Source organism: Manacus candei, unplaced genomic scaffold, assembly GCF_025592945.1.
Source record: "Manacus candei isolate 608988 ecotype Guabito, Panama unplaced genomic scaffold, ASM2559294v1 h1tg000112l, whole genome shotgun sequence".
Taxonomy (NCBI): Eukaryota; Metazoa; Chordata; class Aves; order Passeriformes; family Pipridae; genus Manacus; species Manacus candei.
This window is the reverse complement of record NW_026138160.1, coordinates 200,765-223,761: the sequence shown is the minus strand read 5'-3', so window position 1 is coordinate 223,761 and position 22,997 is coordinate 200,765. Positions and strand designations below refer to the sequence as shown.

General features: G+C 53.8%; 2 protein-coding genes across 3 annotated transcripts in view; one reads left to right on the top strand and one right to left on the bottom strand.

The window, feature by feature from the left end:
* The window catches only part of WNT3 (Wnt family member 3), a 43,076-nt gene extending 27,941 nt beyond the window's left edge, over positions 1-15,135 (top strand). The window contains exons 2-4 of the mRNA XM_051769718.1: positions 4,648-4,889; positions 13,022-13,287; positions 14,551-15,135. Of these exons, the coding sequence (XP_051625678.1) occupies positions 4,648-4,889; positions 13,022-13,287; positions 14,551-15,030 (988 nt within the window). The 3' untranslated portion in view covers positions 15,031-15,135. The remainder of the gene's footprint in view (positions 1-4,647; positions 4,890-13,021; positions 13,288-14,550) is intronic.
* Positions 15,136-18,729: 3,594 nt separating this feature from the next.
* NSF (N-ethylmaleimide sensitive factor, vesicle fusing ATPase) overlaps positions 18,730-22,997 on the bottom strand; it is a 67,346-nt gene continuing 63,078 nt past the window's right edge. The window contains exons 20-21 of one of the 2 annotated variants that reach the window (XM_051769709.1): positions 20,796-20,851; positions 18,730-20,415 (exon numbers count right to left, since the gene is read on the bottom strand). In XM_051769709.1, coding sequence (XP_051625669.1) covers positions 20,400-20,415; positions 20,796-20,851 — 72 coding nt within the window. In that variant the 3' untranslated portion in view covers positions 18,730-20,399. The remainder of the gene's footprint in view (positions 20,416-20,795; positions 20,852-22,997) is intronic. The other variant, XM_051769708.1, reaches the window with a different exon arrangement.

The window sequence follows — 22,997 nt, the reverse complement described above, 5'->3', positions numbered from 1 at the left end:
GGGAGCTCACGGGGGGCTGAGCACAGTCTGCACTCAAAGGTCAACCTTGTCCAGGGCTGAGGCAGCTTCCTGTCCACCTCCAGGACTCCCAGGGCTCCCAGGACTCATGAAAGACAGCGACAGGTTCATGGGATTGCAGAAGAAAGAGAAAGGGGTGACACCACCAGGTTGTTCCTCAGGAATCTGGTCCCCTCTGGGTCCTTTGCTTCCTTTTTTTTAATCATGAAACTGGAATAGGAAACACATGTGAGCAAACCCCAAAGTCAGACCTCACCATGCCCTGCACACACAGCAGAGGATGGACAAACCTCTCCCCACGGAGCTGCTTTCCTGCCAGGACATCCCCTCAGGGAGGGCTCCCAGCCCCTGTTCCACGGAGGAGCCTCTCACCAGGGTTTGTCTGGGAACACCCAGCTGGGATGAGCAGCCTGTGGCACATGGGGAGGCCAGTCCTGAGTGCTCCAAGCATCCTCCAGTCTCCTGTAGACAGGGAAGAATAAATGTCCCAGCAGCTTTTGAGCTCACTGTCAGGAACCTTTCTTGGTGATCACCCTAAAATCTGCTTTTCATATGTTAGGGTACAGTTCCAATCTGGTCAAATCCTGCTGTTTCCAGACACTACAAGGTCTCATTTCTCTTGCTGCCACGTGTCTTTCCAACCAGTGGCCCAACTGGAAGATGAGTTTTCTGGCCAGCTCTGTAGGAAGGATGAAGGTGGGAGGGTGGGCAGAGCATCCTCCCCACTGAGGCAACAGGAGGACAGGAGTCACCTCTTCAAGGGTGAGAGGATGCACCCACTGGTAGCTACAGAAAGAGGATCTGCACAAGACAATTTACTCCCAGGGCTTCAAAAGCCCATCCCAGACCAATGGGAACCACAGAGAGTCAGCTGGATCCAGGGCCCTGCCCAGTCTGGCACCATCAGGTGGGAACAAAAGGAGTCACTGGCCTGAGAGTGTCAGGACTCCTGAGAGTGAAGGGATGAAGCAGAGGAAAAGGGATCTCCTGTGTGTTTGCCATCAACACTCACAGTCCCTGAGTGTGCCCTGCACTCCCACAGCACACACAGCCAACCTTCATGTGCCCATCTGTCCCCTCACACGTGTCCACCAGGAGATGAAGGGTCTCTCAGCCACGTGGAGCTGTCTGGATTTTATGGGTCCTGCCTATGAGTGTGCAAAGGGACTGGGCCTGGAGTTGGTGCTGGAAAAAAGGGTCTGTCACCTTCTGGTGGTAAAACTGAGGGCAGTGGAAAGGGGTATGAAATGAGGATTTCCCTTTGATGTGAAGGGAGCCAGAGAAACACAGGCTCAGGCAGGCAGGAGGGACACTGAGAGCATGGAGAGCAAGGCAGGGGAGTGTGTGGTCTGCCACTCCTGCAGGCCCAGCCTCGGGGTCGTGTTTGTGCTTTAAAAGTTATCCTTATCCTCCACCTATCCCAAATTCACCCCATGACACTTCCTTCCCTAATGTGTTTCCTTCTTCTCCACGAGCTCTTGTTATTGAGATTTCACTCTGTGATTTAGATTTAATTTGTGATTTAGATTTCACTCTGTGATTTAGATTTAATTTGTGATTTAGATTTCACTCTGTGATTTAGATTTTAGATTTAACACCTTGTGTTAGAGCCAATATTTGTCCCTGGGATCCCAGATATGATGTCAGAGAGGTTTTGTTTCATCTTCACATCTCAGCTGCTCTGTGGAGGAACCACCAGCCCACAGGACCCCGGAGCTGCAGCCCCTCAGTCACAGCACCTGCCCCCTGTGCCTTCCCAGGACTCCTGGGGAAATGGGGATGAGGGGCCAAGAGGAATGAGGTTTTCTTTTTCTGTCTAAGAAGGATCAGCAGTGGGGAAATCACTGACATGGGAACAAAACCAAGCATTAGGTGATGACTGGAAAGAAGCTGCTGTCAGTGAGATCAACAAGAAAAACGAGGAGCAAACACTTGGGAGTGATGGAGACTGTGCAAAAGAGGAGGAAAAGGGAAAGATGAGAAAGCTTGGATCAGGTCATCAAAAGCACATGGAATCCTCCAGAGCTGGGTGTGTGGCCACGGGCAACCAGAGCAGCCTCCACCCTGCCAAGGGCAACCAGAGCAGCCTCCACCCTGCCAGGGGCCTCACAGCACATCACAATTCCAGCCTCAACAGATGGGCCAAAACAGGCTGCACGTCCCTGGTCAGACCTTCCCAGCAGGAAAGTCTGCTGTGAGATGGCTCAGGAGCTTAAAGAAGGGATTTGGTCAAGTCTGGGGTTGAATGTGAGGAGAGTTCTCCCCGGAATTCCCCAGAACCACCTCCCCCGTGAGAACCTGCTGCTGCAGGAACATCCTGGACACTCTGGCACTGGCCATGGCCTGCCCTTCACAGCTCTGCAAACCCAGGCAGGACAAAGCATCCTGTCAGCCCTGAGCCTGTCTGTGAGAGGGGGGTGTGGGGAACCACAGAAACTCAGGATGGGTTGGACTGGAAGGGACCTTAAACATCCATGTGCAGGATGTTCTCCTGCCTGTCCACGTGTCCCTGCCTCGCAGGGTGGAGAGTGAAGCTGAGGTTGTTGGTGTTCCCTGGGGCTGACCCGTCGTCCCAGCAGTGCTGAGCCCCCTCCTCAGGTCCCGGCTGGTGGCACTGGAGGTGCAGGACAGCTCTGGGAACCAGGCCCAGGGCACTGCCCCTTGTGCTGCTGCCTCCCAGCCACACCTGGCTGCCCCTTCTCCGTGTGTCCCATCCAGGGCTGGGGAGATGGAGCCCAAATACTGCATGAAGTCCTGGGCAGAGAGGGGCAGGAGCAGCAGGGAGCAGGAGCTGTGGCAGGAGGGATTAGGGGCGTGGGCTTCCCAGCCACAGGGGGAGTCGGGTCTGCCTGTTCAGTGTCTTCAGCAGAGATGTCTCTCCCTGGGATTTCCTTTACAACATTCAAATCATTAGTGGGCAGTTAAATCGACCCTTTGGGGCCAGCTCAGTGTCCAGCCTGAGCCTCCAGGCTGGGAGAGCAGCTCAGGACAAGGACAGCCAGCCATGTGTCTCATAAAGCAGTGGCATCTCTGTCCTTGGAGATGCTCAAACTGTAGGAGGACAAGGCCCTGAGAGACCTCATCCAACCTGGAAACTGGCCCTGCTCTGAGCAGGAGGTTGGGCCAAAGCCCTGCTGAGGGCTCTCCCAGCCTGGATTAACTAAGGACCACAAAGGATTGATTCATTCACACACAGCCCTCGGGTGTGGGCAGGTGTGTGAGGGAGAAACAAATGAGGTGGGAGAGGTGGGTGATGCTCCAGAGCTGCTGTTTGAAGGTGCTTCGATGGGCAGACAGGAATGTGCTGCACCCCAAGCAGGGGAGATGGGGAAAATAACCTGGGGAGCAACAACCCCCTGCACCTGTGAGGGCTGGGGGCCAACCAGCTGCACAGCCAGACCTGGGGGTGCTGGAGGACCAGGATTTGAATGTGAAATGGTAAAGACAGTCATCAGGGCTGCCCAAGGAGCAGCACTGACAGCAGGTAGAGAGAGGAGATCCTTCCCTTCTCCTCAGCACTGGTGGGACCCCACCTTGAGTCCTGTGGACTCCCAGGACAACAGAAACAGAAACCAAAAAAAAAAAAAAAATCTGAGTTGGGAGGGGCCCCAAGGATCACGGATTCCAACTCCTGGCTCTGCACAGGACACCCCAGCAATCCCACCCTGTGCCTGAGAGTGTAATGAGTCAAAACTCTTTCATATTTGCCCACACTGGCACCTGCACTGTGAGGTCTCTGCTCTGAGTTCCTGCTGGCACAGAACTGCTGCTCCCTCTCACGTCTCCCCACGTTCTGCAGGGACACTCCAGGCTGGGCTGGAGCCTGAGCAGCAGCTGTGGGACTGTCCCTGTTTGTGTGAAACAGCAATGTCTCAGGGCTTCTCTAAAAAAAATACATTTTCACCCTTCAGTGACAATTTCTGGCCAAATAAGCAATTTGACCCACATATTTAATGCTGAGCCGTTGCCAGGTCCTTGGACTGGTAGGAAAAGATCCTCTCAGCTCTGCCTTTCCCAGCACATCTGCCCCACTCAGCTGCTGCTGGAGACTGGGATCCATCCAGGTGGGACTGGGGTGGCTCAGGGTCTGCTGGGATCACCTGCACAGGCCAACCTGGGACACGTGGCTCTGACACCTCTGACCCCGAGCAGCCCCTCTCCAGGAATGCTGGTCCCTCTGCTGATGAACTTGGCCTGGGACAGGACACTCCCCACCTTGGCCACGATTCAGCAGCTCTCAGTTGGTGTCTCCTCACAGCTGAGACTCCTCAGGGTATTCCCGAGCCTCCAGGTGTTGCTTCCCCAGATCCAGCCCCTTGCAGGTCCTGTCAGATCCTCCAGCCCCCTGGGGAGGTCTCAGACACTTTGGAATACCTGGAATGGCTCCAGAGAGCCGAGTCCTCCCTCTGTGCCCACCAAGGACCAGGGTGTCCCCGGGTGTCAAAGCCCTTTTCACACCAGTGGGACCAGTAGTAGAAAGTCTTGTTTCCTCAGGAAACACTCATTTTTCAGTACTTTTTTGAACCGTTGGCTCCCTTTGGCTCACCAAATTCCTCCTAGGGGTGCTGGGGGGGCAGGCCCATCAGTGGCAGCAGCTGCCCAGCCCTCACCCTGTCCTGTCCCCCGCAGGTCCCTCGCCCTGGGGCAGCAGTACAGCTCCCTGGGGTCCCAGCCCATCCTCTGCGGCTCCATCCCGGGCCTGGTCCCGAAGCAGCTCCGCTTCTGCCGCAACTACATCGAGATCATGCCCAGCGTGGCCGAGGGGGTGAAGTTGGGCATCCAGGAGTGCCAGCACCAGTTCCGCGGCCGCCGCTGGAACTGCACCACCATCGACGACAGCCTGGCCATCTTCGGGCCCGTCCTGGACAAAGGTAACACCAGGGGCCCTGGCGGCGGCTTGGGCAGGGTGGGGAGACTGGCACAGCTCTGCTGGGCCCCTGGATGCACCATATCCTACCGGGAACACGGCAGGGAATGGCTCAGAACTCCCGGCTGTCCACCCCAACTGCCCCCATTTCCTTTCCCCGGTTTGTTGAGTGTTACACCACGAGGGAAGGGTCTGCCCCCGTCTCAGAAGGACCAGGGAGGATGTAAAGCACAGGAAGGGGGAGGTTTAGCCCCAGGCACATTCCCATGTCCTGGAATTGTGGGCTCCACCTCCCTGCCCAGGCTGGGCAGCGCTTCCACACAGCAGGGACCAGCAGAGCCCGGGAAAGCCGAGGAGAGGGGCTGGGCTGAGTTCCTGGGATCGATGCAGGGCCACTGCAGCTCACACTGCCCACCCCAGGAGGGCCGTGGGCTCAGGTTTCCCCACCAGGGAGAAGCCACGGTTGAAATCCATGGTCTTGATCAGGCTGAGTGGGGATTTCAATGCATCTTTTCACAGATGAGCCCAAAATGCCCAGGGCTGGGAACAAAGAGAGAGAATAAATGTGCTTTCCCTCTTCTCTTTTGCTCCTCTTCAACCTTTCTGGATCCACTGGCATGGATCAGGCACACTCTGAGCACGTGGATGAGGCACCATAAAATTGGGATTCCCAGGGAGATCATGAGCCAAAATGAGGTGCTGGGCCCCAAGACACCCTGAAAGGAGAGTCTGGAGGGCTTTGGTGGCAGATCACAGAATCATAAAGTTCCCTGAGCTGGAAGAGACCTCTAAAGATCATCCAGTCCAACCCCTGGCCCTGCACAGACACCCCAATAATCCCACCCTGTGCCCAGAGGATCATCCAAACCCTCCTGGAGCTCTGGCAGCCTTGGGGCTGTGCCCACTGCCCTGGGGAGCCTGGGCAGTGCCAACCACCCTCTGGGGGAAGGACCTTTCCCTGAGATCCAACCTGAGCCTGGCCTGGCACAGCTCCATGACAACCTGTCCCACATCTCAGATGTCCCATTAGCAAACCAAGACCCCAGACTGAAAGGCAGTCCCAGGAAACTGAGCCCAGTGGTGGATTAGAAACTCCCAGTGGACAAAAAGCTCCAGTTTGTCCATCCTGTCCCGTGATTCTGGTGACTTTGGGCCATGTTTAGCACGAGGGACATCCCCAGGTAACATCTTGGTTTCACAGCTTCACAAACACAGCCCAAAGCATTTCCCTCTCAGCTTCATGGGTGTCAGCACCCACAGGGTCCCTGCAGCCCAGAGAAGTCTCTTTATCACACAGAAATTATTCTTTCCAGTGCTGCCTTGGAAATGGCAATATTATGGTGTAGCCTTTAAGAAACTAGAGAGACTGGAGTGAGAGCAGAACACTGGACTATTTCCCAGTAGTCTCCTGGACAGTGCAGGAGTTCTGGTGAATTTTCTTACAGAGTCCCAATATTGTGCATATAAACAATTCATGAGATCCTTTTCCAAGCTTCAGCCTCCCAGTAAGGGAAGGAACCATTTCAGTTCCCTGAAATGACAGTCCAATATTTCAGTGAAAATTACTCCTTTGTGTTAATGTGCAATTCCTTGCAGGAATCAGGATTGTAAAGTCTCATTAGAGCACTAATAGGGACCTTGACAATCATTTCCCCTCTTTTTTGCCAGGATGTATTTTGGGGTAACTACTGTATTTACTACCAAGTAACCTGTCATCAGGGCTCCCCACACTCTAACTTGCTGCCTAATAAAAGCCTGTCCTAAATTTCAGCACTTAAAAGATCAGAAAGTTTTAATTTTCTTTAAAAAATTTTCATTAAAAAACTGCCATAAAAATTTTAAACACATTCTGAAAGAACTGTTGGAGCACTGAAAATCTCTCACCACCATTTCTGTCAGCATGAAAGCACTTAAAAATTGGATTTGGACCATCCTCCCAGTAATGAGCAAACTGAACTTTGAATTTATGAAGAATATTTTAAGATCCTTTGGGCTGCAGGGACTAGAGCGGAGCCTCCTGTGTGGACTTGTCTCAGCATTGCCACGCAGCCCAAGCTGACAAGGTAAAATATCACCCAAACTCTGAAACCCTTCTGACAGATGGAGAAAAATTAGTGAGCCCATTCGTTATCCAGCTTTCCCAATCCCAGGCAGCACTGCCAGGCACCTCACTCCCAAAACGCATTTATTCTGCTGCCTTACTAACCTGTAAGTAGAGCAGTTAAAAATAAACAGTCTCATCTGCAAACAAGGACACATCAAAGCCCAGCCCAGCCCACGGTGGGGGTTATTTACACTTCTGAGCTGCGCTCGTGTCTTTTCTCTGCTGCCTGAAAAATTAATGAGCGGGGACAGGATGGGACTCATGTCATCTGTGCCAGTGAGGAACACGGGGAACCTTTGAGAGTCCCAAAGTTTGCAGCGTGAGGAGTCACAGAAGAAACAGAATCTTTTCAGCCCTGGCTTTGTCAGCTGAGGGAAGAGAGAATGTTGGTGATCAGACTGACAGGACTCGTTATCTGTGCTGAGTGTGGGAGCAGCACTCCCTGCTGAGGGGCTGTGGGGAGGGGAGGGCACTCCTGGGCCTTCAGGGAATCATGGAATAGCTTGAGTGGGAAGGGACCTTTTAAAGAGCATTATGTCCAACACAGCATCACCTTCTGCCAGGCTGCTGCTCCGTCTTCCTTAGATGCAGCAACAACAGGAGTCAGGGAATTATGGAATGGTTGGGCTGGAAGGGGTTTTAAGGCCCAGCCAGTGCCACCCCCTGCCATTGGCAGGGACACCTTCCACCAGCTCAGGTTGCTCCAAGCCCCGTCCAACCTGGCCTTGGACACTTCCAGGGATCCAGGGGCAGCCACAGCTTCTCTGGGCGACCTGTGCCAGGGCCTGCCCACCCTCACAGGGAAGGATTCCTTCCCAATATCCCTTCTAACCTGCCCTCTGGCAGTGGGAAGCCATTCCCCCTTGTCCTGTCAGTCCAGACCCTTGTCCAAAGTCCCTCTCCAGTTTCTTGGAGCTCCTTTAGGAGAGCCTCAAATCAAGAGTTTTGAGCCCATACCCTGTGGCATCCCTGGGAACCTTTGCCATGTCCCCTGTCACTGATCTCAAGCACACACCAAGGGCAACCCCACAAGCAGACCCAAACTAGGAGGACAATCCCTGCTGCAGCTCACACTGTCATTAGGCCAACAGCCATGGAACACCAAGCCCAAAGGAGCTGGTGTCCCACCTGGGACAACTGCCTGGCTGAAATCACCCCTGAGGATCAGAGCAACATTTGGGGTAATCTCATCCTCTGCTCCCTCAGGGACATTGAGGCTGTTTTGGAGAAACTTCAGAGGTGCAGTTCTCACTACAATAGCATCAAAGATCACTTTTATACAGGGAGGGACAAGGGGGAATGACTTCCCACTGCCAGAGAGCAGGTAGAAGGGATATTGGGAAGGAATCCTTCCCTGGGAGGGTGGTAAGACCCTGGCACAGGGTGCCCAGAGAAGTTGTGGCTGCCCCTGGATCCCTGGAAGTGTCCAAGGCCAGTCTGGACAGGGCTTGGAGCAATTTGGGCTGGTGGAAGGAGTCCCTGCCCATGGCAGAGGGTGGAACTAGGTGGGCTTTAAGGTCCCTTCCAACCCAGACCATTCTGTGATTCTAAGTTTTCTCTTTTGCATGTCTTATTTTATTACCTGAGCTATGAAAAAAAAAAACCAAAACAAACAACCCAAACCAACCCCTGAACGTGGGGTAAGATCATGTTTTTACAAGCAAATTCCCCAGGATGATTTATACTGCAGGTGTGCAGTCTGGGACAGGGAGGGAGGAAAAACCTGCTTTCCCCCTCCCTCTTCTCCCTTTTCTTTGTGCAATAAGGTCAGTTCTTATCTACAGTCGGTGGCTCCTCCAGCCGAGTCCTGCCCGAAGCCCGGGCCGAGCCGGCAGCCAGGTGACACTGCCCTGGGAGGGTGGGGAATGGCCATTCTCTGGGGGAGTGACAACCCCGTGGTGTTGGTTAAAGCCGGTGTCCGGAATGAGCGGCTGTGAGGGCAGGAAGGCCCCACAGCATCTGGAGACCGAGCCCTGGGGGAGAAGAGGTCTGGGAGCCGCAGGCAGGGCGGGATCTGCGGGAGCGAGCGCGGCAGGAGCCTGTGCGGGCTCACACACCTCCCCTGTCCCCAGGCAGGGGAGCCGCTCTGCCCCTGCCTCCCCGCGCTCCTTCTCCGGGAAGATGCCGCCGGTTCGGCAGGAGGACGCTCCCCATGGCCCGCCGGGAGCGGGGCAGTGCGGGGGAGGCGGCGGGGCCGCTGCCCTCGGGGGTCCTTGTGTGCTCGGCTAAGCCCCTGCCACGAGCTGTGAAAAGGCCCGGGACCCGCACCAAGATAACCCGTGGCTTTTCTCAGCCACGACACTCGCAGTCATTTGCATCTAAACAGGGGTGTGTGGGATCAGGGGCCGTCTTGATATAAACTCAGCAGCTTAAAGGGAGGGGGAGGGAAAGCAGAGAGAGGGAGAGAGAAAAATAAGCTTATACCGATGAGAAAGAGCTAAGCTTCCTCCCCTACTGTGAGGCAGGGCGAGCGATACCATCCGAGCGCCGCAGTCGTTTCAAATCGCTGCCGCATTCACACGCCCTTGGGGCCATCCTGAGCCGGGGGCGGGGGGCCGGGGAGCGCCATCAATAGGGATTTCCCAGCCGGGCCGGCGGGATTGGAGGGTGACGGCAGGACAGGGGAACATTGCCCCGTTGCTACGAGGTGCTCCTGGGGAATGCCAGTGCTCTGTGCCGTGGGTACGCTGGCCGGCGGAAACATTCCGCATTATGCGGGTAATACAGTGTGACACGGCGGGAACAATGGCAAATTGAGTGTCCCAGCAGGTAACGGCCCGGCCGGGACACAGGCGCGGTGGTGCACTGTCAAGGCGGCTCTAATCCTCCCTCGCCAGCCCCTCCCCTGGTTCTGGGAACGCTGCTCCCGCCTTTCGTCTCTGGGAAATTCTCCCGGCTCCTCGCCCAGACCCAGGCGAGGATTTCAAGGCGAGGGGTTTGTGTTTGCAGCTCGCTGCCCCCCCGGCATCGCGGGGAGACACGGGGGTGCCGGGGGAGCCCTGCACCTCCGCGGCCGTGCCTGTCCCGGCTCAGCTCCATCCCACCACCCCTGCTCCCTTCCCGGACTTAAAGACGCACAAAATCTGCGGTGACCCTCCTTCCCATGACCCTCCTTCCCATGACCCTCCTTGTGCCCATCCACACCCTCTGGATGGAACGCGAAGGCACATCAGCCAGGAGAGCAGCTCCTGTCCCCTCCCTGTCCCCTCCCTGTCCCGGTCCAGGGCCAGAAGGGCTCCCTGGCTCCTCTAATCTGATGTGCTTTGGGTCACAGGCCACCCAAAGAGTCGTTGTCAGGCCGAGACACCCCAGGTGGTGCAGGGACCTTCAGCTGGTGGCCCACAGCTCCCAGTGGTCCCAGCATAGGCAGCTGGTGAAAGATACCCAAGGAAAACCTTTGTGGGTGGATCCCCATTGGGGGTGGGAAGAGCAAGGAGGGAAGAGTTTGAACGCAAAGAAAGGGAAAACCACAGCAGGGTCCCACCAGCACAGACAGGACTGAGCAGCCCTGGTTTGGGACCCCATTTGGCTGCAGCAGAGCAGAGCTGTGGTTTCCACAGCTGGAACAACCCACAGCCACCTCCTTCCAGTGCCTGCACGGGCTGAAATCCACCCAGCTTGGGGTACCTGGTCTTTGGAAGCCAGACCCACCTCCACAGAGAGACTGAAGCTGGAGAGAGAGGGCTGCTGCAGGGGAGGGGTGCAGGGGGGATGGTCCATGGCTGTCCACAGCTCCTGCTGGGGAAGGAGGGAACAGGCTCCAAGGTCATTTTTCCAGCAGAAGTTTCTGGCTTCGTCCCACACCCACTGACTGTCCTGATCATCTGGTCACACCACACCCAGAGGCACTGGAACCCTCCTGCCCCCTGCCCAGGCACAGCAGCCCCTGGAAAATGGCCTTCGGCTCCTCCCTGCCTCCTGCACATGGGGAGAGAGGTTGGATTGACTCCAACATCTGCTCTGGATTGAGAGACCTGGAGTCTCCATCCCTACAGGGTGGAGTGAAGCACCCCAGGGTCACTCCCCAGGGAGCTGTGGGTGTGCAGAGCGTGGCACAACTGGAGGCTCTGAGCCAAAAGGTGCCCAAGGGGGAAAGTTGAGACTGAGCTAATGACTGTGCTTGGGAGAGCCTATGTTAGTGCAGCCACTGAGGCCAGCAGGCAAACTCCTCTTGATTTCAAAATGAGTAGGAAGAGCACAACACTGCTCTAGAAAAAATATAGAAAATTTAAAAAATACCCAACCAAAACAACAGGCAGGTCACCACTGCAGGAACTGCAGACGGCCAAGGACCATCTGTGCTGAGCAGTCTGTGCCTGAAACAGGAGACCCCTCTGAGTGCCCTGAGCTGTGGTGGGATGGGCTCTCCTCCAGCCCCAGTCAGCCCTCAGCTGAGGGAGAGTTGGATTCCTGGAAAGGGGAATCACTCCAGAGATGGGCAGCCAGGCTGGGGACTGTCATGGACAACATTTTACGGAAAGATTTAACAAAAAGGGCTCTTTGAGCACAGGAAAATGGCAGTTTTGCTCCCTGCAAGAACCATGGAGTAAACTCAGGGGCCATTAAAGATGCTTGAAGGTGAAAGTCAATGTGAGCACAGGAACAAGGGATGTTACTTGGCCAGGCTTTAATCTGGGTTAAAAAATCCAAGTTCTCCAGCGTCCTGCTTTGAAACCAGGGGAAGAGCCATCAGACAGCACCAGTGAAAAGACCAGCTCAGTTCAGAGCATGTCACAGCTTCTCCAACAACTTCCTGGAGGGTTAACTCACCGAGATAATGCAGGAAAATGCAGGAAATACCCTTTCAGTTTGACTGTGTTTTGTCCACTTATGGACAGAGGTCAGGACTCCCGAACCCAGGACATTAAATTCACAGAACTCACAGTAGGAAAATGCCACCCAGGCAACACAAACTGCTGGGGACATCCCCGGGGGGCACTGTCACTGCTGCTGTTCGAGTCCAGATCGGGGCCCCATGGAATGTCCAGGGAAGGGGATGGCTTGAAGGTCACCCTGCCATGGCCACAGGTGGAAGAGGGGATAGACTGGGATGCTCCAGCTCAGCAAACCCTCTGTACCCTCTTCATCTTCGTGTGGATTTTCTGTGTTGTCCCCACCACCTGCCCAGGTCTCTCTGTCCTGCTGGGACATTTCCTGTCCCTCAGCACAGGGATCCCCCACACTCCCATTCCCAGCCCCCATCCACCCAGGAATCCTGGGCACTGTATTTCACCCTTCCTTCAGCTTTCAGCACCTTTCAGGGCTTTCTCCAGCTTTGCTCCTTTGGGCCAAAATTCATTCACTGCAACTGTTCCCTGGAGCCTGGCAATGGTTCCAAAGAGCCTTGAGTTTCATCTGCTTCCTGAAAGGAAAGTCCTGTTACCAAACCTGAGGATGCTGAGGGCCAGGAGTTGGACTCCATGATCCCTGTGGGTCCCTTCCAACCCAGCATATTTTGTGACTCTGCTTTGATTTCCTCCGGGATTGCTCAGTAACTAGTAAGCAACTTCACGGGCATCTGGAAGTTGGGTTTTATTATTTATTTATCTCCACTAAAGGACAAGTCACATGTTGTTTATGTGACACATTTAACAGGAATGACCAGCTCTTGGGCTTTGTGCTGCCACAGTCTGCCCTGAATGATCTAAAACCTTTCTCAACGCCAATGAGCTTTGTCACCCCCCCCGGACTAACCCCTGGCACAGAGCCCCTCCCTGGGTTCCAGGAACTCTCTTCTGAGGCCCCTCGAGCTCCCACTGATGTTTAGTTCACCCCTTGGCCTCTGTGCCGGATCAAATCCTGCACCAGCTCTATCTGGGAGAACCCCAAAGCTGGAATCCCACCAAAGCTGGAATCCCACTCCTCTCTCTCCTCCTCCTCCTGCAAGGGCGATTCCAGCAGCACCCGCTCCAGAAGACATTCCTTAAAATACCCATAAATTAACTTTTGGCTTTCCAGTGGGGTTTAGAAGCCGCTGAGGGAGGTTGGGAAGGACAAGGCTGCCTGCTAACCCCCGGCCTGTGTGTTGGCAGCCACCCGCGAGTCGGCCTTCGTGCACGCCATCGCCTCGGCCGGCGTGGCCTTCGCCGTCACCCGCTCCTGCGCCGAGGGCACCTCCACCATCTGCGGCTGCGACTCCCACCACAAGGGGCCCCCCGGGGACGGCTGGAAGTGGGGGGGGTGCAGCGAGGACGCCGATTTCGGGGTGTTGGTGTCCCGGGAGTTCGCGGACGCGCGGGAGAACCGCCCGGACGCGCGCTCGGCCATGAACAGGCACAACAACGAGGCCGGGAGGACGGTGAGTGCCCGGGCAGGGGGTCTGTGTCTGCAGGGGTGGCCCAGGGGGCTCCTCCTGGTGCCACGGGACTGCAGTGATGCCCAGGCTGAGGCTTCCTAAGGTTGTTTCCCAGGGCCCAGCATTTCCACTCTCTCCAAACAGATCCACACTCCATCCAAACATGCCTTGCTTGCAGCACACACATAGAATCATGGAATGGTTTGGGTTGGAAGGGACCTTAAAGACCATCCAGTCCCACCCCCTGCCATGGGCAGGGACACCTTCCACTAGCCCAGGTTGCTCCAAGCCCCATCCAACCTGGCCTTGGACACTTCCAGGGATCCAGGGGCAGCCACAGATTATCTGGGCAACCTGAGAACATCTTCCAAGGCCACATGTACAAACACAACTCAGCCAGGAGAGACCCCAGGTCAGCAGTGGACCAAGAGGATTTTCCTCCCAAGCTCCTCCTTTCTACATGTTCCCTGTTATAACATTGTCCCAGTGATTCCCTGGAGTAGATGATGGTTGTCAGTTCCTTCCAACTCAAATATTCTAGTCTAGTCTAGTCTAGTCTATTATTTCTATTTCTATTCTATTCCATTCCATTCCTGCTGTCTGCAGGTACCTGGGCCCTGCCTGCTCTGGGTCATTTGCAAACTCAGTCAGACCTTTCCAACTGTGCTTGAAGCAAACACTGACATGGCTTTTCCACACCACAGCAGGCAGAGGTGGAAGGGTAGAAGGCTGACGGCTTCTGGTACAAAAAAGCCCACCAAACTGCAGTAATTTTAGCAGAAATCAGTGATTATTTTGCTCCACACAGAGGAGGTTTCTGGTAAAGAGATTTATGTCCTTAGATTCACAATTTCATTACATTCTAGTGCAAACTGTCAGATGTGGGCCATAAAGGAAGGGTCATCAGCAAAGAGAGGACAAAGGGATCGGTCTCCATCCACGGGGGTCAGAGACACCATCCAACCCCCACTTCTCTGGGCTCTGACTGTGCACACACACAGGGCAGGGGGGACCCCAGTGAAAGGACCAGACCTTGGGATTAGATTAGACTAGACTAGATTAGACTGGGTGAATGATCAGAGCAGCTGCCCACCTCATGCTTTTCTAGTGTGACACCTGTCTGGAGACGTTTCTGGCCACCACAACTCATTCCCAACCAGCCCACACTTCCCAGACCGAGCTCAGAGAAGCCATTTAAACCCAGGTGGCAAAGGCAGGGGATGGAAAGCAAACCCTGCTGCTGATCCTCGTTCTCTCCCCCCACAGACCATCCTGGACCACATGCACCTGAAGTGCAAGTGCCACGGGCTGTCGGGGAGCTGTGAGGTGAAGACCTGCTGGTGGGCCCAGCCCGATTTCCGGGCCATCGGGGACTTCCTGAAGGATAAATACGACAGCGCCTCGGAGATGGTGGTGGAAAAGCACCGGGAATCCCGGGGCTGGGTGGAAACTCTCAGGGCCAAGTATGCGCTTTTCAAGCCGCCCACGGAGCGGGACCTGGTCTACTATGAGAACTCGCCCAACTTCTGCGAGCCCAACCCCGAGACGGGCTCCTTTGGGACCAGGGACAGGACCTGCAACGTCACCTCCCACGGCATCGACGGCTGTGACCTGCTGTGCTGCGGCCGCGGCCACAACACCCGGACTGAGAAGCGCAAGGAGAAGTGTCACTGCATCTTCCACTGGTGCTGCTACGTGAGCTGCCAGGAGTGCACCCGCGTCTACGACGTCCACACCTGCAAGTAGGCCCAGGGAGGTGTCCACTCGTGGAGGTGCCCCAGGGCAGGCCCAGGGGTGCAGCCCCCGTGGCCTCACACTGCAGAGGACGGCACAGAACTGCTGGTGGCCCCAGCCCCTCACCCGGGTCAGGGCTGGCCTGGTGCTGCAGCTCGGTGGATCTGGGACTGCTGCTCCCGGGGACAGGCAGGGACGGGGGAGCCCAAGCCAGGCCTGGCCATGGCAGGCAGAGCTGCCACAGCACACCCTGAGCTCTGTCCTAGGCCAGGACAGGTCCTGCCTGTGCAGACAAAGGTACAGGGGTCAGGTGGAAATGGGTTTTACACAGTGAGAGCTGAGCAGACACAGCTCCCCCTCTGCTGTCCTGGGCTTGGCAGATGTGGTGGGGAAGAGGGAAGGAGGCAAATCCTCCCACCAGCCCAGCTCCCTCCTGCCTGCTCCAAGGAGACAATGCTGGAGAACCAAACCTGTCCGAGCACACAGAGCCCACAGGTGGTCTCTCCTTCCCTCTCCCCGCTGCTCTCCCTGCTCCCCACAGCCCCACATCTCCTACAGTCCCCTGGGGAGGATGGCAGGAAGGCAGAGCCCAGAGCTGATCCTCCAGCACGTGGCCCAGGACGAGGGCAGGGCACAGGGCACTGCTGGCACCTCTCACAGGGGACACAGCCCATCCCAGCACCCAGGGTGGATCTCAAGGATCTGGGATCCACCAGATCCACACCTATTGACTAAGCATTCCCTGACATGACTTTATATCCCAGAGGGAGCTCAGGGATGCCCCTGGGGACAGGTGACCTGCCAGGTGAGCTGCTGCTCCAGCTCTGGACATCAGCGACTCTGGGGAGACAGAGGCCACAGAGAGAGGGAATGTCTGTCCCAGGCCTCCCCACCAGACAGGTGTGGTCCAACCACTGCACCCAGCAAGAGAGAGGTGAGGGAGACAGGGAAGGGAGACCTGTATCCCACAGCACAACCCCCGGCAGACCCTCCCCTTCCCACAGGATCTGCTGAGCTGCCCGTTGTCCATGAAGGCCCCACCAAGCACAGAGGCTCCAAACCATCAGCAGGGATTTGGGCCCCACCTCAGTGCAGGAGAACCAGGGTTTGTCCCACCACTGCTCCCCAGGCCCCCTCCCCTCCCTGAGCACACCCCTCACTCTGGGCTCACCTTTTCAGGGGTAACTGACCCTGCAAATCAAAAAAACAAGATTCCCTCTGTCCTGGGGGGCTCCAGGACCAACAGCCCTGTTCAAAGGCACTGCTCACACAGCAGTGATTCCACAGGGAATCGTGGCCTGCCCATCCCAGCTGTGGCTGCTGCTCCTCTCCCTCCTTTCTCCAGGGGAAGGAGCAGCACAAAGAGCAATAAAGGGGTGAGGGACCCTCCCAGGGGGCACAGAGAGGGCCCAGCCCTCACACCTGTGTGGGGACAACCAGAGCAAAATTCCAGGTCCTTCCTGGGCAGGGTGAGAGGAGCTCCTGGACTCACATGGCCAGAGGAGCCTCCACTTCCAAAAAATAAAATCACAGAGAGCTCAAAAGCCCTCCCCACTCAGAGCCAAGCCGTCCTCTGATATGCATCTATTTAAAGTATATATTAAATTCCACGTCTGGAAAGACTCCCAGTACCTGACTTTAAACAAAATCCCCCTTTTGTTTGTTTTTTAATCAAGAAAAGGTATTTAATATTAAATAGAACATTTATTGCCTTGTAATTATTTTACTGTAGCCAGGTATTCTAGCACTGAATGGAAGATCTTTTTCCATCAATCTGCTGTATCCAAAGTTTTGTATAAAGTTGTAGAGGTCGATTTTTTTTTATTTTATATTCAGAAAATTTCTCTTTTTATAAGCATTATTTATTATACAATGTATATACTTGAGTTAACTAAGATTATATATTATATAAATATATATATTTGGAGAAAAATATATTTCAACTTGCATTTTTTTGTGGTACACCATTAAAGAGAAGGTATAAAAAATCAAAACTATGCACTTGCCAGCTTGTGTGGTTTGGATCCTTCAGGTCCTGCTGAAGTGGTGGGTCATTATCCAGCTGCTTATGGGCAGGGGCAGTCATGGAATTATGGAATCACAGAGTGGTTGGGGTTGGAAGGGACCTTAAAGACTATCTAGTTCTTACACCCCACCATGGACAGGGATATGAATGCAAGACAACGATGGCAAAATGTATCCAACAAAGGAGATTTTATAGCTGAATGCTGAGCTTTGGGTTTAGGAAGTGCCATGAGCTGTGTGCACAACACAGCACAAAACCATGGAAACATTAGGGTTGGAAAAGACCTTTAAGATCAAGTCCAACTGTTCCCCCACCACTGCCAAGGCCACCACTGCCCCGTGTCCCCAAGTGCCAAATCCAGAGGCCTTTTAAATCCCTCAGGGATGGGGACTCCACCACTGCCCTGGGCAGCTGTGCTAGGGCTGGACAGCCCTTTCCATGAAGGGATTTTCCCAATATCCAACCTGACCCTCCCCTGGCACAGCTGGAGGCCGTTCCCTCTCCTCCCATCCCTTGTTCCCTGGGAGCAGAGCCCAAATCCCCCCGGCTCCCCCCTCCTGTCAGGGAGTTGCAAAGAGCTAGAAGATTAAATTAGTCTTAATGGATTAAAACAGGTTTTAGACTTCATACACTCCCCCATGTACCCCTAGGCTGTCACTGAATCACCTTCCAGTGGTTTGGACAGACCAAGATCCAAATTTCCTCACATAAAAACATCTTCTCTCCTGTCCAGGAATAATTTGTGGGTGTTTCTGCAGAGTCTCCCCCGTGTTAATGATGTTTTTAAGTGCACATGGTTTTCCACAGCACTGGCCTCAAACACACCTGTCTGAGGGTAAAAGCAAATATAAAATCCCTGTGTTCTTCCCCTGCTCCCGTTTGCACACAAAGCCATCCCAGCTGCCTGGGCCACGTGCATGGACAGTGCCCACACTGGTGTCTCTGCCCCACGGCACCAGCAATGCCACCAGTCACCCTCAACACACATCCTGACACGCCAGAGAACCAAAAACCTGACCCAGGGAGGGTTCTGGGCCTCACAGCTCTGGGGTTGCAGCTCTCTGTGTCTGCCCACCTCCACCCCACAGCATCCTCCCAAACCCATCCCAGCACCTGGAAATAATCTGTCCCTGGTTAAACAACTCCATTTCAGAGACATTTCTGGAAGGTTCAAGATGAAACAGGGTAAGGAAGGGGATGAAGAACTTGGCCCTTACTGTTGAAAGCAATATTGTTTGTATCTTACATGTTTAAGGCCTGTGCCAGGCAGAGCCCCAGAGAACACACCAGTGGTGGGGAGGTGCTCCAGGAGCCCTTCCCTTGTGCCACCTGCAGGAAACAGCTCGGATGAAGATCCTGGAATAGGCTGGAGTAGGTGGGATGTCACACCCAGCAGCTCACCCTGGTTTTCCAAGTGTGACACAGCCACCTCACACACACACAGGGACATCCGTGGGGCTCCTCAGCTCTGCAGGGCCCAGAAAGCTCCAGAATGGGCTGGACCAGAGACCTCTCAGCCAATTCCTTGGAGACCACAGGGGGTCACTCTGTCCAGGATGGGGGGAAATTCAATCCATCCACTTGTAGGCATCCCCTGAGCACCCCCTGGCCAGTAGCACCTGGGAACAGCTCTGCTCCTCACACGCCTCAGCTCAACCAGCAGCAGACAGACAGCAGCCAGGGCATCACAAGGAGTTGTGCTTTTTATTGAATCCATTGAATGTGCAATTAAACCAGATATTTATTCATCAATATAGTTCTGGACAAAGACATGATAAGGTTTACAGCATCTACTCTGAAATATAAGTTACTGTGTGCTGCTGTCACCCGGACTGGCAGAGGGGAGGGAGGAACAAATAAATCCACAAGGTCATACACAAAATGAGAGGGAACAGCCAGCACTGGGACTCTCACAAGGGTATCACAACACAACAGCACTGCCAGAGAACAGAGGGGGGTGGCTGGAACACCCCCACTGCTGTGAGCACACACTGAGGACAACAGTACCTGCACTTTGGGCCTGGAAGGACGTGGAGCATCTCCTTCCCTGGACACCCCTCTGGTACCACTGCAAGCCCTTGCAGGGGCTCTGGGCAAGTTTAGGAAGCTACACTGACTCACATCTGATAAATGGCTTTGATTTCATGCCCCACCACACTGAGGTATGTGCCATGAACATTACTGAAGGAGCAGAGCCCCAGAACCAGGGGAGCCTCACGCAGCCACTGGCAGCACCTCACTGAGGCCACGTGGCTGTTGGGAAGGACCATGGAGCAAAGTTTGATACATTCCTTTATTTCAGTGCAAAAACATGGCAATGCACATCTCATGCACCTGCAGAGCTTGGCTTCCTCTCTGTGTCCAAGGAGGAATTTCAACCTTTGGTAGCATGGCATGGAAATGGGATGTGAGGCTGGAGGACACCAAAGCTGCCACCTACATGAGCTCAGGAAGAGCAGGAGGCTGGAACCAGCATCTCTAAAACTGTTGTTGAATTAACAACAAGTTTTTGATGCCTTAAATACTGGATTTGGAAATTTCCTCTACTCTGATCAACATCTCCCTGCCCTCTTCCCGTCCCCAGTGCCACTGGCAGTGTCTCATGGGGCCCCAAAATACCTGGATATAAATAAAGCAGGTGCAGCATCCAGGCAGTCCTGGAGCTGGACTGCTGTGGGCACTGCCTGTGGGGAGTGGGTCTGGCTCAGGGTTCAGTGAGGGATGGGATGACACCACAAGAAAGCCTCCACCTGACCAGGATATGACAGAGCAGTGCTGCAGTGTCCCTTCACCAGACTGGCAGGTTTATTAGGAGTCAGAATCTCTTTGCCACTGCAGGAATGCTGGACACAAGTGAGCATTGGCTTCAAACTCCCAGGACATTCCCCCATGCTCAAATCAAAGGATGCAGCCTGGCTGCACAGAGACAGAAGCACAGTGTTCTAGGAGACACTTGCACATGACATCAGAATATTAAAGACAAAGAATAAAGATACTGTATTGCACTAAACATGCAGATTCCACATGGGGTTCTGGGAAATGGGGAGCATTTCACTTTGTCCAGTGTGTTGAGCACAGAAGAGTAAAGATCCCAGTGTATTTTCTCCAGGTTGGTCGCTTTTCCAGCTGTTGATCTTGCACTTGGTCCACCTTCAGTCTAGGGTAGGAACTCTTGCAAAAGAAGCCAAATCCATCAGGAAAGCATCATGCACATGTATAAAGCATCAAGCACACACTGGAACCCACTCACATGTAGCCAGGATAGATAGTGGTGTGAGCTGCCCCAGCACAGGCACTGCCCTACATGTATTAGAAAGTCATTCTCTAGGAGATGCCACTGTCCCACTGGGCTCAACTACTCCCTGTGGCACCTACAGGGAAAGAGTAGGACATCCTTCTCTCAGACAGGAGACACAAGAAATCAAAGTTCCAGATTTCAGACAAACAGCTGGATTTTAACTCGAGGAGAACCTCTTCTGATTTACTTCAGTTAATTGTGGCCCAGTATCTCATGGAAACTTTAAATCAAGGGTGAATTAAGACAGGCAGAGAATTCAGACATGCAAGTTCTCAGCTCCTTCACACCTCCCCCCTCCCAAAGTGCTGTAAGAACAGATCTGACACAGCTCTGAAAACACAGAGGGGCCAACAATGAGAGCAGATACCCCAGCACTGCAGGTTCCCCTCAGAGATGCTCATTTCTGAGCAGAAATGGGAATTTTAAACAATGCTTTAAACTAAAAGTACTTACGTTCCTTCTTCTCTCAGAAGAGCCAAGAACTTTTTCACCCGATACTCAGGATCCATCTAAACACCAAACAAACAGTCCCATCAGTGCTGGGGCATGGGATTGTTGGTCCTCCCATGGAAGGACTCTAGGGAAGTCTTCCCTAGATTTACATCAAAATATACACTGAGTGAGGACTACAAACATTTGGACATCAGAGGCTGTTGGTTCTCAGAATCTTTGTGTTGTGTTGTAACAGTTCCTGTGTCCCAGAAACTCCAAGCTGTGTCCCCTCTGCAATCTGCACTGACATCCTGGATCTTTAACACACAGGGACAACACAGGGGACTCATTCTGGAAACATCCAGCACATGGATCTAGGCAGCTGACTGGTTGTGAGATCCCCAGCTCTGTCACCCACTTGGCAATAAAGAGGCAAGGCTCTACTAAAAAATAAAACTGGGACTTCTCCCTGGAGGAGGGAAGCAAAGTGTCACCTGTGCCCTGACCTCCCACCCACGAGGCCAAGCACAGGCTCCACAACTCCCCCACTAGGTTTGCCATCCCCAAAGGAAAATTTCTTCTGATTCCAGGTGTGAAGAAGCCATCCATTTAAACCCCTGACTGCTGCAATGGAGGGGAGAAAATAAATGCTAACCCAGCTCAGGAGAAAATAAATCCTAACCCAACATCAGCGTCCCCAGCGATGCAGGCAGGGGACAGAGCCAGGGAGAATTTCTGCTTTGTGCTAAGAAAAGCCTGAAAATGTAAAACTTCCCAGTGCTGTGAGATGTGTCAGCAAGGCCAGGACCTCACTGCCAACTGCTGAGCTACTTTTCGATCAGAAAAATAAATTCACTGAAACAAGAAGATTTAAAGGAACTTGCTGAGGCTCTCTGAGTTACTTAACATGCAGAGGAAGGCTGGTGATGCTCAGGTCCTGGCAGGGATGAAAGGCCACCCCCTACCTGACACAGTGCTTGGAATGTGGAATTCCCAGGGACTGAGGGGACTGTGGCACCACATAGCTGGTGAACACAGAGGGTGCCTGCAGTGTCCCTCTGGCCTAAATCTTCTCCACAATCTCTCCCAGTTGACGCCAGGCTACAAGGGAAAGCTCATCTGTCACTGCACCAGTTCTCCCATTTCTAGGTGTGGATGTGGCACCTGGGGACATGGCTCAGTGGTGGCCTTGGCAGTGCTGGGGGAACAGTTGGACTCGAGGATCTCAGAAGGCTTTTCCAACCTCAAGGATTCTGTGATTCCATCAGAAAGGCTGGAGGCACCCTGAACACTGGATGTCCCCTTTCTCTGGGGGCATTCACAGGTTCAATCCACCCTACAAGACTCAGCATGTTCTGTTAAAAACCCAACATGATCCAACACAGTTCTGTACAAACAAATATCTTCTTTTCATCCTTAGAAAACCTGTACTAAAGCCACCAGCTGAAATTCAAACTTGCCAAGGCCAGAGTTCTGCTTCCCACATTGAAGATGCTGAAGTGGCCAAGGCAAGACACTGTGTCCATAACCTGCACCGACTCCTGGGGAGGAACAGCACTTTCCTGCAGACACAGCACCTTGTCCAAAAGACTAAAGCAGGCAGCTGAAAGGTCACAAAGACTCCAACTGGACCAAATTGCTTATTAACAATGCAGGTACAAACCCCAGAGGCTGATCTGCCTGGGAAGGGGTCAGTGGAGTGCAGAAGAAGCAGATTCCAGACTCTTGGACAGACCCTCTGGTGCCCTGTGAAAGGGGAAATGCTGCTGCCAAAGTGGGTGGGACATTCTCTGGACCACCACAGGGACTGACCCTGTGACAGAGCTCACACAGGTGAAAGGACATGGATGCTCCTTCCTGGGCAATGCAGCACCCCCAGGACATGCCCAGGAGCCCTCAGGAAACAAAGGAACTGAAGGGACTTTGTTAACCTTCAGTCCAGGGAAGGAGATCCTGCACTAAGATGTGACATTCCTGCTGGGAGTGAAGTGCTCCTGAAAACCTGCCCTAAACCCCAAACTTTCAGCACGTCCAGGTAGAGCATTTGCTTTAAAGTAAATTAGGCAATATTGCAGATGATCTTTCAAAACAAGTTCCCATCTCAGTTAAGATACATAAAAGACAAACAGCTTAGATTAAGTTTTATTTATGCTGATTAAGTTTTGTTTATGCTAAACAGAAGTTACCAAATCAGGAAACCCTGGAGGTGCCAAAAGGGGCTTT